The sequence below is a fragment of the Pituophis catenifer genome, unplaced genomic scaffold (genome assembly GCF_029215685.1).
Source record: "Pituophis catenifer annectens isolate HBS135680 unplaced genomic scaffold, rPitCat1.0.hap2 SCAF_4, whole genome shotgun sequence".
Taxonomy (NCBI): domain Eukaryota; kingdom Metazoa; phylum Chordata; class Lepidosauria; order Squamata; family Colubridae; genus Pituophis; species Pituophis catenifer.
This window is the reverse complement of record NW_027256884.1, coordinates 31,623,903-31,635,586: the sequence shown is the minus strand read 5'-3', so window position 1 is coordinate 31,635,586 and position 11,684 is coordinate 31,623,903. Positions and strand designations below refer to the sequence as shown.

Sequence of the window (11,684 nt, the reverse complement as noted above, 5' to 3'; positions counted from 1 at the left end):
GTACTGCATGATTTTTGCACTATTATTTAAATAATAATCTAAGCTGTCCAAGACATGAACTTTCAATACTGATAGTACTGATAATGTTTTTTTCTGATAATACAACATATGACAATCAATCAGGTCAGGGGTGGATTTTATTTACCTTTACTACCGCTTTGCAAAGGGGTCGCACGCACGCTCACTTTGCTTGCGTGCACATGCACGCACTCCTCTGCGCATGCACAGAAGCTTCTGCACATGCACAGAAGCATTCTGATGACGTCGGGGTCAATGGGTAGAGCCTCCCGCCGGTTTTACTACCGGTTCTATAGAACCGGTGCAAACCAGGGGCAACCACCACTGAATCAGGTCTAGTTTGGACATAACAATAAATTTTTTTTTATTTTTTTTTATTTTAATTTGATTTATATGCCGCCCTTCTCCGAAGACTCAGGGCGGCTTACAATGTGCTCAGCAATAGCCTTCATCCTAAATAAATAAATAAGAGAACTATGATCTCTGGTTCTCCAGGAACTTTTGCCATTGGGTATTCTACTGGAGTTGTTGAGAGAGATAATTCAAAGTCATATACTTTCTGACCTTTTGCCAAACTGCATTTAGTGTTGTGAGTTGAAAAAAAGTTGCATTACTCATAGCTTTTTCCTTCTCCTCTTGTATTGAATTGATCAATACATCGTAGGTTTTTTTTTCACCAAATATCTAAAGTCAACTGTGATTTATGAGAAATTCTGATCAGTAAGATAGTCTATATACCATCTAAATCAGACAAATGATTATGCATTATAATAATAAAAATAATTCCAGGAAAATTGAAATATCAATCTCTCCAGTTGTCTTTACATCAAAGACAGCTGTGATATTTTTATAGTTGCTTCTGCATGACAGTTACCTGCCCTAACTCTTCATTAAGATCAGAGGTATTCACGAGTGGTCCTTCACCTGTTTCTTCATCAAACATTTCTTCATCCCAAGTGAGAAAATAAGAACCAAGAAATTTCTGCATTTCTACCGTGACATACATAGAAACAGGAATGATGTAGTTGAAAAGGACCATGAAAGAAAGAAAATCTGTAAATGCTGTGATAAACTGCCAAGAGAAGACAAAAATAAAAAATATCAATGTAAGCTAGTTTATGTTAGACCATAATATTATTCAAATTAACTTGAGAGAAGCATTTACAGTTGGATTTATTTCTTGTATATAATTTTTATAACTTGTATATAATTCTGCTCTTAGACATGTTATTATTGCTTTTTAGTAAGAGAAAATATATTCTGATTTCTATAACTAATATGTAAGAGCATAAATTAGTCAATACTGCTGAGAGGCCAAGATTTGGGTTAACAGGCTACCCCAATAAACATATTTATTGGTCTACAACAGGTTAAATGATGCTCTTTACACCTTTTCCCTCCTTTTTTGTTTCCAATTGCAAAAATACTTCACAATTTGCCATGTTTAAAATTCCCTATTATGTAAGTTAGAAAACATCCTGATTTCCAATCCATATTTGTGGGTTGCTTATTGAGGTGCCTACACTTAATTCATTTTTTGGTTAGGTGATCAGGTTGAAATATATGAACTAGGTCCATGTTATTTTTAAGTAACATAACCCCCATTCAGCCAGGGAAATCCACAAATTTGTTCCCAATAGTACCTTTTGTCCTATCCAGGTTTATGCATACTGTATGTAGAAACCATACTTTAATTCTTGTACAAGTATTTCATTCATTACTTTGATTCTATTTGTGCAAATGTTTCTAAAACTCAGAACAACCTTACTTCATTTCAAATTAGGCAATGGTCAGATAAAAGGCAGCTGAGACTGCAGAAGGAATGGGAGCATGGCAAATACCTTACAAGAGGCCTTCCTAACTTCTTATATACCCTGTTTCCCCAAAAATAAGACATCCCCTGATAATAAGCCCAATCGGGCTTTTGAGTGCATGCGCTAAAATAAGCCTCCCCCTGAATGTAAGCCCTCACTGAAAATATTTAAAAGCAGAGCTGGAAATCAGGTAAGACGGCAAGAGGAGCCCCATATTGCTCTACATGCCCCAAAATAATAAGACCTCCCCAAAAATAAGGCCAAGCGCATAGTTTGGGGTTCAAAAAGGAGCCTGGATAGCTCAACAGACAGAAGCACTGTAATTTAACACCAGCTGTCTGCAATTAAAAGTAAGATCGAATCTCGCCAGGCTCAAGGTTGACTCAGCCTTCCATCCTTTCTAAGGTAGGTAAATTGAGGACCCAGTTTGTGGGGCAATAAGCTGACTTTGTATAAATATACAAAAGTATGAAGGCTATTGCTTAATGCACTGTAAGCCGCCCTGAGTCTCCGGAGAAGGGTGGCATATAAATCAAATTTAAATATATATATATATAAGACAGGGTCTTATTTTTGGAGAAACATGGTAGTAAAATCAGGAGGGAGACAGATGTACTTTTAGGCTTGTAAGATTCTGTTAATGTAATCTTATAATAAACACAGAGCTTGTGCTTCATGCCTGGACTGTCTCACAGAGCTGATACCTTTGCTCGCATAAAACTGAATATAACTAGAAAAAATGCTTTAAAAAAATATTCTGTTGTGCTGGTAATTGTAGAGGTAGGAATGTATAACATTGATTGCCAAATGCAGGAACTTTTTATATCCAAGCATTGGGCTAATTTATTAATGAGTTACCCTCGCATATTCCATGACACTGATGCTTTTGCATCCTGAAATGATAAATAACAGACATTCTTATGGTCTTTCTGATAATCCTAATGCTTAAGAGTATAGAGTTTCATAGAGGAAAAGTGGAGGGAGAATGCTAGAAGGATGCCATTTTTAGGGTTGCCCCATTGACCAGTTGGGGAGACCACTAGCTGTCTCAGAATAGGGCAACGTGACATTTGCGGAAGGCTACACAAATATGCAAAAATTCTTCCAATAGCTAACATCAGTGTTTCCCAATCTTAGCAACTTTAAGATGTTTGGACTTCAATTCCCGGAATTTCCCAGTCAGCAAGTTGCCAAGGCTGGGAAACATTGGTTTACAGGATAAAGCCAAGAGCTGTGTTGAAAGCACTCTACTTATTCAAGATAGGCAAGGGCAGAAATAATCTAAAAGGTAAATACATTATTATATACCATTTTATTTAGTATAAATAAAATGGTCTACATACCACATTTCTTTTCCTTTCGGATTCTGTTTTCTTATTATACCAAGGTTCATCACGAAATTGTTCAAGCTGCCAAACATATTTCAGGATGGTATTTATTAATGATTTACTAATTAGAATACAAAGGTATACAATAAGAAAAGCATTCATTGATCTGAAACAGATGAAAGAAAATATGGTTATAATTAATGAAATATAGTCATTTTACAATGTAACTATTCACTTTATATTTTCAATTAATCTAAGCTTTTTCTGTATATACATGTGCCATTTTTGCAGACAAGTCAGAATTAAAGCTTAATCTGAAATGATTTTATATTATTTTAACTCAGTAGCTCAATAAAACATAGACTCTCAATGATCTAATTTGATACGCGATGAAATAGAATACAGTATGTCTACATTCATATGTATGCGAAAAGGATGGGTGGGCAGGCAGGCGGATATGGATATGGAAATTGTTGTGACCCCGACTCCCAAGCCTGTCCTAACAGAGGAAGAGGACTCAGAAAGTGATGGGGAGGAACTAATAAGGCCTCCCTCTCTAGGACCCTCCTCTCTGGCAATGCCTCAGGTTCCATCCGAAGGCCAAGAGGAACAGCCTGGGATATGCCAGGAGGAAAGCATATCGGAACAACAACAGATAGGGAACGAGGATGATGAATCCTGCTTGATCCCAGGCAGCGTCGGAGGGAGAAGCGTGCGCAGCAACAAAAGAGGCGTGGGAAGGCCAGAGATTGAGCTGAGTCACTGAGCCACACCCCACAAGGAATAAAAGTGGGTGTGATTGCTCTTCAGGCTTTATGATGGTCAAAGTTAAAAATCTGAGAGTCACATTGCGTTACCTGAAATCTGATTTGTGCATATTTGGATTGGACCTTGGCTAACTCTTGCTTCGTGGATTACTTTTTGCTACTGAACCGGACTGAGGATAAACTCTCTCTTGCTTACTGTGAGTGAAAACTGACTTTTTACTGCCAAAAGTCTTATCTGCAAGGGTTTCTAGTCTGATTGCTTAATAAAATCTTGGCAGGCGTGCCTGGTTGTGTGTTTGCCTGTGTGGGGAAGGGGAACAGAACAGAAATGGATATAGACATACATAGAAACTATCTATCTATCTATCTATCTATCTATCTATCTATCTATCTATCTATCTATCTATCTATCTATCATCTATCATTTATGTGTGTGCGTATACATAGACATAGATACATATATATTGGGGCTGAAATCCAGCAGGTTCTGACAGGTTCTGGAGAACCAGTAGTGGAAATTTTGAGTAGTTCGGAGAACCGGCAAATATCACCTCTGTCTGGCCCCAGAGCGGGGTGGGAATGGGGATTTTGCAGTATCCTTCCCCTGGAGCGGGTTAGGAATGGAGATTTTGCAATATCCTTCTCCTGCCACGCCCACCACCAAGCCACACCCACAGAACCGGTAGAAATTTTTTTTGATTTCACCACTGATATACATACACCTACACACAAACACCAAAGTCTCAATGTAAACCAGATTAAAACAAGCAAGTTTATGTAAACCCTTTAAATAGCACTGCTTCCATTTCTTTTTCATTTTGAGATGTGTTAGGAAGCATTTAAGACAAACTGTAGAGATTTATAGCTCTTTTTATCCAAGGATCCTAATCTCACTGGCCTTGTGTAAGCTATCTGTAATACAGCTAAATTTTGACAGAAATAGACGAGGTATGAGTATAATTGAAAGAAAATTTACAAATGCCATGAAAGACCATAAAAAAGAACTCTGCTAATATTACGGTATGTCTATACGTGTGTGTGTGTGTGTGTGTGTGTGTGTGTGTGTGTGTGTGAATATGTGCACTAAAATATGAAGATAATAATAAGTTGTTAAATGTATTTGTTGTCTGGCTCTCAACAACTTTGAGTGGCATGAGATAAAAGAAAACATGGCATCCAAAACTTGGCAAAACTAGAAAGTTTAGAACTGTAACAAACTGAAAACTTTAAATTTAAAACTAACAATTTAAATTCCTAATAATAAACTTTAAATAAATATTTAGGAACACAAATGCCTCAAATCCCTTCATTACACAAGTAATTATTGACAATAAAATATAGACAAATTATTATATTTTTCCCCTATTCATCAGATAAGTACTTTTATTTTCTAATCATTTCATCCATAATACACACACAGATATTAGAACAGTTGATAACACTTTACTTTTCTACAGCCGATCGTTTCTGTGATTTTGATTGGTAATTCAATGCCATTTTTGTTTCCATGCCAGTATATATTGCAACGGCTGAAAGAAAAAAAAACAGAAATAAAAAACATAGGATTATGAAGAAGACTGGATTATCATTGTGGATTAGATTAATAAATTGCATAATGGCATTTAATAATAGATACTGAATCCAAAATGGGGTGGTTGTACTATTCTAATTTATTATTGCTACACTGAAAAATACCGTGTTTCCCCGAGAATAAGACCCTGTCTTATATTTTTTTGAACCCTGAAATAAGTGCTTGGCCTTATTGATAACTATCTATCTATCTATCTATCTATCTATCTATCTATCTATCTATTATCTATCTATCATCTATCTTCTATCTATCCATCCATCCATCCATCCATCCATTCATATCTATCATCCATCTATCCATATAATCATCCTATCTATCCATCCAATTATCCTATCCATCCATCCATCCATCTATCCATCCATCCTAATCTATCATCCATCCATCTATCATTATCTATCATCATCCTCTCTCTCTGTCTAATCATCCTATCCATCCATCCATCCATCCATCCATATCTATAACCTATAACCTATAACCTATAACCTATAACCTATAACCTATAACCTATAACCTATAACCTATCTATCTATCTATCTATCTATCTATCTATCTATCTATCACCTATCCATCCATCCATCCTAATCTATCATTCCTAGGTATCTTCTACTCTATCTTATCTCTATCTGTCTATCATCCCTATGTGTCTGTCTATCCCTATCTCTCTATTTAACTATCATCTCTTATCTGTGTACAGGTAGTCCTTGACTTACAATGGTTCATGCACTCAAAAGCCCGATTGGGCTTATTATCAGGGGATATCTTATTTTGGGAAAAACAGAGTACCATCCAACTTTTACTAATCTAGAAGGGTGAAAAGCACTTTATCTTTTAGGATTAGGAAAACAAAATTGCCTTTATTCTGTTCAGTGATAATATTGTAGATCCTAATCCAATCTGTCAACCAAAGGAATTCCAGCTTTTTTGAGCCAACAGACATATCTGATATTTTGTCATGTCCCAGGGATTCTCACAAAAGATCTACTATAAATAGCAAGGGCAAATTCCACAAATGTACATGTAGACAATCCACAAAGTACAGACTACCATACTGTCATTGGGCAGAAGGAATAGCGTTCACCATTCTTATTTCCTAAAGATGCCTACTATCCTTATATCTTGAAAACCAGATGAAGCCACAGCCTAGAACTCTGCAGCAGTTTATAACAGTTTAACAAATAAAATCAAACAGACAATGGAGCCCAGCAGAGGACAACAATGGTCTCTGTGCCTAGACAACTGGGCACAGTCAGAGATCATGGCAAAAACCGAGGGGTTTCATAATGTCATTTTATCATTACATGTGATCCATTCTTGCAGAAATCACACAAGAAGAAAATACTTCATCAACATTGAAAAAAGTAGCAAATGGAAATTGACAAAAACCAGAACCATCTCCTCTCACCACCCAGACTATTGAATAATTTAGGATTTCATATTGACAACCTTGCTTTCAACTCAAAATAGCTCTGTTTGTTGGTCTCTTTCACTTTGTTTTTGAACAAGAGATACTACATTAAAAGATGTTGCTTTTAGTCAGTGTCTCAATAGGCAAAGTTTACCGAAGATTTTCTCTGTGTTCTTTAATGTAGCTCCTCTAAGAAGCACATTTTCTGATCCCAGTGGCCTGCAAAGTAAAAATATTAATTAATTTTATCAAGGGAAGAAACCAAGCATTTTCAGAATGAAATGAAATGCTGAACAAACAAGGAAACATAATTTTTATTATGACAATTCATAAATACATGTTTAATACATAAAAAATAATGCTAATCCTAACCAAAACATACTAGGCAAACCTTTAAAAGTTCTTGAACAAATATTCTTGAAATACAAACTAAGAATTACAGTACATTCGGAAAACATTAAAGCTATCCTACATGTATTTTATAAACTGCTATAGAGTTCAATGCTGCTTATTAATTAATCAGTTGGAATTGGAATTATTGGATTTAATCTGAAATTTTCACTTTAATTACACTGTGCTATACATAATACAAGATAAGTTATTTGAATAAGAGAACTAGATATTTAGCTATTTGTGGCTAAATATTGGACAATTTTAATTGTATGTGTATAGGTAGTCCTTGACTTACAAACATTTAGTGACCATTCAAAGCTGCAACAGAGTTGAAAAATGTGACTTATGACTGTTTTTTACATTTACATCCACCTGCAGCATCCACATGATCATTTATTTATTTATTTATTTATTTATTTATTTATTTATTTATTTATTTATTTATTTAATTAATTAATTAATTTGATTTGTATACTGCCCTTCTCCCAAAGGGACTCAGGGCGGTGAACAGCCAAAATTAAAATACATACAATACAAAAGTTAAGATAATTAACAGAGATTAAATCAATCGGCCACCCAATTTAAAACCCCAAGTCTATAAAATTTAAAAATCCCATTAAAAACCATTTAGGCTAGGCCGGCTTGCTGGAATAAATAAATCTTCAGGGCCTTACAGAAGATCCCGAGGTCCGGGATCAGTCGTATTCCAGGAAGTAGCTCATTCCACATGGCGGGTGCCCCCACAGAGAAGGCTCTCCCCCTGGGGGTCGCCAGCCGACATTGCTTGACTGACGGCACCCTGAGGAGGCCCTCTCTGTGAGAGCGTATTGGCCGGTGGGAGGTTATCAGTAGCAGCAGGCGGTCTCGTAGGTACCCTGGCCCTAAGCCATGGAGCGCTTTAAAGATGAGAACCAACACCTTAAAGCACACCCAGAAGACCACCGGGAGCCAGTGCAGCTCGCGCAGGAGGTGTTACATGGGAGCGCCACGTCAACATTTGAACATTTGGCAACCATTATGTAGTCATGTATTTATGATGGTTGCAATGTCCTGGAGTGTTGTGATCACCTTTTGTAACCTTCTGACAAGCAAAATCAATGGGTAACCAGGTTCACTTAACAACCGTATGATAACTTAATAACTGCAGTGATTCACTTAACGCTGTGGCAAGAAAGGTTGTAAAATGGGGCAAAACTCACTTAACAACTGTCTTGCTTAGTAATGGGAATTTTGGGATCAATTGGGATCGTAAGTCGAAGACTCCTGTACATTCTCGTTATTTAATTTCATAAACATGCACACACATATATTACTGATTAATATCTGCATGATTTATGTTTGCATGATCACATATAGGAAACAGTAAGTATATGCTTCAAAAACATTAGATCTTAAATATGGTTCCAAAATCTAAATACAATTAAAACATGCTAAGTATATAAAAAAATTATAAAGAGGAAAAATTATTTATACTCCCTCTGAAGTTAAGACTAATATATAAAAATGATGAACAGCATAAAGGAATTTTGTTAGAAGAAATTACAATGAGTCATAATCTGCTTTTGCTCATTGACAGAGATATGTCAAAGTACTGCAAGATTTGCTAACAGGATTGATCTATTATCAGACCAAATATTCCAAAATAGGAACTGTGAAGGAAAATGTCAAGGGTAATGTGAAATTGTGTCACATCCAAACTCCTTCCATATTAGGAACAACCCCACAATTTATTTATTTTGCAGCAAGCACAATGAATACAAAGAGAGCTCTGACAAAACAGATTCCTGGTTTCCATCTCCCTTTGGGCTATATTCATCCAGAAATTACAAAGATTAAGGAAATGTAGCCTAGCTTCAGCTAGCTAACAGCTCATCTGGCCCCCAGCCATATAGCACTGAGCTGCCCAGATGCAATTGAATATCCAGTGACATGATGCACATAACATTTAACTCTAGAGAACCTGTCTTTGGACAGAGGTTCATTTATTTATTTGAATGCATGGGCCAGATGAAATGTTATTTCCCCCCCCTATTTGTTAACACTAAGGGGTGAATTACTGTGTTTTCCCGAAAATAAGACCCTGTCTTATATTTTTTTTTGAACCTTATTGCCATGTGCTCAAAAGCCCGATTGGGCTTATTATCAGGGGATGTCTTATTTTGAGGGAAACAGGGTACCTGGGCAACATGTGCAAATTTGTATTTGAAGTCTTACCTTGCAATTGGCTCATTGCTCTCATGGTAAATATTTATCCGGCCAACAAATCTGAAAGCAAAAAAAAAATAAAAATAAAAATCCCAAGTTAAGGAAAAGCTGAGCATCAGTATGGTTGTGAGATGTGAGATGCCAATAATTGAACATATGGGCATGCAAATAGTTTCCACTGTTATCTCTAGAAAAATGCCTCCTGAATACAGGTAGTTCTTGACTTTCTGTATGACCACAATTTTGAACCCAAAATTTATATTGCTAAATGAGAAATTTGTTAAGTGAGTTTTGTCCCATTTTATGATTTTTGTTAAGTTAATCACTGCAGTTGTTAAATTAGTAACACAGTTGTGTCTGGCTTCCCCATTAACTTTGCTTATCAGAAGGTCACCCGGGACACTGCAACCATCATAACTATGACCCAGTTGTCAAGCATCTGAATGTAAATCATGGGACCACGGGGAAAGTTGCAATAAGTGTGAAAAATGAACTTCAAATGGTCACTAAATAAACTGTCGTAAGTCAAGGACTACCTGTACCCCCATCCAAAACCATGGCATTTCTCCTGTTCTTTCCAAAGCTTGTATCCTTAGCGATTCCTCTAGCTGAAGCCCAATCTCCAACAAAACACTTCAATTTTCTTTAAAGTTCTCTTCCTCTGCTTTATTCCAGCAAATTATAGACTTATAGCAAGTGGTTAATTTTTATTTGTTTAGAATATTCCTATTTTTTTCATTCTATATGCTGCATATTTTTCATCTGTTGCTAGTAATCTTGATTGGTGTTCTTAATTATTGAATTAAAAATATTTTTAATTATTAGTTGTATATGATTTTTTAAAATATTTTAAACTGTATGCCATTTCAGAGTTACATTCTGTGAGATGGACAGCTATATAAATATTATAAATAAATAATGCAGCCATTAGCAACTTACAATGCTGTCTTTCCATATGGCCATATGTCTTCCAAATCTGGTTTAGCCTGTCTTTCTAGTTAAAAATCGATCTTTTTTTTTTTTAACTGAATGCTGAAACTGTGGATTACAGCATGGGCCCCTCTTTTCAAACACCGTAAGCTTATACAGCTTCCCCCTCTTCAGTTATGCTGTTACATTTATCCCAACTCTTAATGTTAGATAGTAGGATCTGATTTAAGAGAACTAGGATTGCAAGAAAGGAATGAGGAAAGAAAATAGACTTCCTTTTTTTACAGTCCATTTAAATCCCTTAGTTTCACTTTTGCTTCCTATCAGTTTCCTATTACTGATTCAGATTTTCCTTTACTCCTTTTTTTCAGCTTCCTTTTAGGATGTCCCCTCTTTCATTATGGTATACCCACAAACTGTGTTCAACTCAAAGGTTTTGCAATAAATGTGCTAGTAGCAGGAAAGGGTGAAAATGATAAGAAAGTGGACATGGCAGGGAATTCCATGCCTCATCTCTTTTGGACAAAAGGACAGTTCTTAGATTGTAACATCACATCTGACATCTTGTTGATTTTGGCCTTTTCTTACAGAAGCTGCTGGCTACAAATGTCATTTTCTACTCAATCCAGTTCTTCTGCTTTAGTGATTTTGATAGATCTCTCCTTGCCTTTATACACGCAAGGATTCCGTTTTTTCTTTCTTTTTCTTTAATTATTTGAATATCCAACTTGACAGCAGCAGCTAATTGACCTTGGCTGATCTAAAAAGCTAAGGGGAGTTGGCTATGATTTCCCTGGATGGGTGTCCATTTGAGAAGTCCAAGACCAAGACATAAAAAAAAAATCACAGAAAAATGAAGTAACTTCTGCATCACACCAAGAGAACTGCATGGATATGCTTGTCTAACTCAGCAAGAACTGAGCTTGGTTTGTAGTAGATCTTATTTTCTTATTTATTTGACTACATGTTAAACTTGGACAGCAAAAAGTCAGAGCTTCTGTAGCTTTTGCAAAGCACACTAGGAGACTGAAAGCTAATGGCCAGAAACCGATGCAGAGAGTGGTGCCTAAAATTACTAATATGGAATTAATGTTTATTGTGTTAGGTGATCTCTGATCTTATTCCAAAATTGCATCAGTGTGCAACCTAATAAACTCTGGGGAACTGGCATGGAAATGAGTAAGTTGGAACAAAGAAGCACAAACATATCTACTTGCAGCCACAAATAACTAC

At 36.1% G+C, this 11,684-nt stretch overlaps 1 protein-coding gene across 1 annotated transcript in view; it reads right to left on the bottom strand.

Annotated features, from left to right (window-relative positions):
- ATP11A (ATPase phospholipid transporting 11A) overlaps window positions 1-11,684 on the bottom strand; it is a 60,951-nt gene that overhangs the window by 33,098 nt on the left and 16,169 nt on the right. The window contains exons 8-12 of the mRNA XM_070943232.1: window positions 9,531-9,581; window positions 7,078-7,142; window positions 5,375-5,456; window positions 3,176-3,326; window positions 893-1,090 (exon numbers count right to left, since the gene is read on the bottom strand). Of these exons, the coding sequence (XP_070799333.1) occupies window positions 893-1,090; window positions 3,176-3,326; window positions 5,375-5,456; window positions 7,078-7,142; window positions 9,531-9,581 (547 nt within the window). The remainder of the gene's footprint in view (window positions 1-892; window positions 1,091-3,175; window positions 3,327-5,374; window positions 5,457-7,077; window positions 7,143-9,530; window positions 9,582-11,684) is intronic.